At 48.2% G+C, this 2,981-nt stretch overlaps 1 protein-coding gene across 1 annotated transcript; it reads left to right on the plus strand.

Annotated features, from left to right (window-relative positions):
- The first annotated feature begins 517 nt into the window (after window positions 1–517).
- Window positions 518–2,704, plus strand: LOC127674535 (mRNA export factor GLE1-like). The gene is made up of 2 exons (XM_052170270.1): window positions 518–526; window positions 977–2,704. Exons 1-2 carry the CDS (start codon window positions 518–520, stop codon window positions 2,702–2,704), a joined length of 1,737 nt encoding a protein of 578 aa, XP_052026230.1.
- Window positions 2,705–2,981: the final 277 nt, after the last annotated feature.

Raw genomic sequence — 2,981 nt, forward strand, 5'->3', positions numbered from 1 at the left:
CATACCCATCTCAGCCTGCTCTCCTCCCAGTACTCCTAGCTTCTTCCCCCTTCCCTCTTCCCTTCTTCTGTGAGAAGTTGGGAGCCACCCCCTCCTCAGGACATCCTTTTTCACTGAGGCCAGATCAGGCAGCCCAGTTATGGAATAGGATCCACAGGCAGGCAATAGAGTCAAGGACAGCCCCTGCCACAGTTGTTGGGGACCCACATGAAGAGCAAGCTGCACATCTGCTACACATGTGCAGGGGGCCTATGTCCACCCAGTGTATGCTCTTTTGTTCGTGGTTCAGTCTCTCAGATTCCCTAAGGGTCCAGGCTAGTTCATTCTGTTGTTCTTCCTGTGGGAGTCCCTACCCTTCCAGGGCCTTCAATCCTTCCTCCAACTCTATCACAAGACTTCCTGAGCACAGTCTTATATTTGGCGATGGTTCTCTGCATCTGTTTTGGTCAGCTGCTGGGTGGGGCTTCTCAGAGGACAGTTATGGAGGCAACCCAGATGCTCCTCAACCAAAGAATGGATGCGGAAAGTATGGTTCACTTACACAATGGAATACTATTCAGCTATTAGAAACGAAGAGAGAAGAAGGTTTATGGGACATATGGGGAGGGGGGATCTGGGAAAGGGGAAATCATTTGGAATGTAAACAAAGAATATAGAAAATAAAAATAAAAATAATAATAATAAAAAAGAAACGAAGACATCGTGAACTTTGCAGGCAAATGGATGGAACTAGAAAATATCATCCTGAATTAGGTACCTCATACCCAAAAGGACATATTCTACCTAGCTAACAGGGTCAAAACGGATTTCATATTCCCAGTCCCTGAACCCAACTCCTATCCTGCTTTGTCCAATGTTTCATGTTTGTCTGTTAACCAGGAAATGATGTAAAGGGTGACATTGCTGTTACATACTGTTACATAACAATGACACCTGTACTGACTGGTTTTCTGTGTCAACTTGACACAAACTGAAGTTATGGCAGAGAAAGGAGCATCTCTTGAGGAAATGCCTCCCTGGGGGATCCCACTGTAACGTGATCAGTGATCAAGGGTGGGAGAGAGAGCCCATTGTGGGTGGGACCATCCCTGAACTGTTAGTCTTGGGATCTACGAACAAGCAAGCTGAGAGGTTTGAGGGGGTGAAGCAGCTAAAGCTGCATAAGGAGTTCCAGGACTTAGAGGAAGTGATGGAGGAGAGTACCAGAGAAGACCTGGGCCCTCAGGAGAAGTTGGAAGCTGAGCATAGCCACAGAGCCAAGATTCTCAACCTAAATCTTCCAGAGGCAGAGCAGCAGCATGTGAAGCAGGCAGAGCAGGAACAGCTTCGGAAGGAGGAAAGCCAGGTTTGTCTGCGGAATCTGTACACCCTGCAAGAGGAGGTCCTGCTCCTCAACCAGCGGCTGAATGCCTCCAGTCTGCACAAAGACCAGCTCAGTGCGAACATGGCTGCCTTCCAGACCCGGGGCAGCCAACTGTGTGTCCTCATCTCTGGCATCATTCACACCACATTGGAGAACGGTTATTCCACAGCAGAGAACCAAGCTGAGGCTGAGCGAGCCCTGCAGGAAACGCGGCAACTCCTCTCAAATTTGAAGCAGGAGATCACCAGATCCTCTGAACTGAAGAAGAAGAAGAATGAAGAGGAGGCCCGGGAGTCACCGGTACAGCAAGGGCCAGGGGCTCCCACCCAGACCTTGGTACCCAGCCTACGCCCAGTAGGAATGCAAAATGAAGACCTACAAGTGAAAGCAGAAGATAGTACAATGCAGTGGTACCAACAGCTTCAAGATGCTTCTGCCAAATGTGTATTGGCATTTGAGGACCTGGACACCAGCAAGGACAGTCAGACCCAAATGATAAAAATGGACTTGCAGAAGGCAGTTACCATCCCAGTGAGTCAGATCTCTACCATCACAGGTTCAAAGCTGAAAGAGGTCTTTGACAAGATCCATAGCCTACTCTCTGGAAAGCCTGTCCAATCTGCTGAGCGTTCTGTGTCTGTCAATCTTAACCCACAGGGGCTGGACTTTGTCCAGTACAAACTGGCAGAGGAATTTGTGAAACAAGGGGAGGAGGAAGTGGCCTCTCACCACGAAGCGGCATTCCCCATCGCAGCCGTGGCATCTGGTATCTGGATGCTCCACCCCAAAGTGGGAGACCTCATTCTTGCTCATCTCCACAAGAAGTGCCCTTATTCTGTTCCTTTCTACCCAGCTTTCAAGGAAGGAATGTCTTTGGAGGATTATCAACGGATGCTTGGCTACCAAGTGATAGACTCTAAGGTTGAGCCACAGGACAAGTTTCTAAAACGAATGTCTGGGATGATCCGTCTGTATGCTGCCATCATCCAGTTCCAGTGGCCCTATGGAAACCAGCAGGAAGCTCATCCTCATGGCTTAAATCACGGCTGGCGCTGGTTGGCACAGATTTTAAACATGGAGCCTCTCTCAGATGTGACAGCTACTCTCCTGTTTGACTTCTTGGAGGTGTGTGGGAATACCCTCCTGAAGCAGTACCAGGTCCAGTTCTGGAAGATGATACTTCTCATCGAAGAGGACTACTTGCCCAGAATTGAAGCCATCACGAGCTCAGGACAGATGGGCTCTTTCCTACGTCTGAAGCAGTTCTTGGAGAAATGTCTGCAATGCAGGGAGATTCCTGTCCCTAGAGGCTTTCTGATGTCCTCCTTCTGGCACTTTTGATGTCCTCTGTCACACTGTGTGGCAGGAGGGGCAACAATAAAGCAAGACTGCAGAATCATGTCACATTAAGAAATTTGTCAGTGTGTTTTTATATATTTGTACCATGTGAATGATGCTTTTGTAGATCACAGCCTTTTGTCAGTCCCTTGTCAGGTTTGGTAGTTCTGTAGAAGTCACAGATACAGAACTGACCTTTCTAATTTTCACAAGTTACAAGAAGTTAGAAGGAGAACTCAGCACTTGGCTGTGCTCTTCATCTCTAGTGTCTTTCATGAAA

This window comes from Apodemus sylvaticus, chromosome X (genome assembly GCF_947179515.1).
Source record: "Apodemus sylvaticus chromosome X, mApoSyl1.1, whole genome shotgun sequence".
Taxonomy (NCBI): Eukaryota; Metazoa; Chordata; class Mammalia; order Rodentia; family Muridae; genus Apodemus; species Apodemus sylvaticus.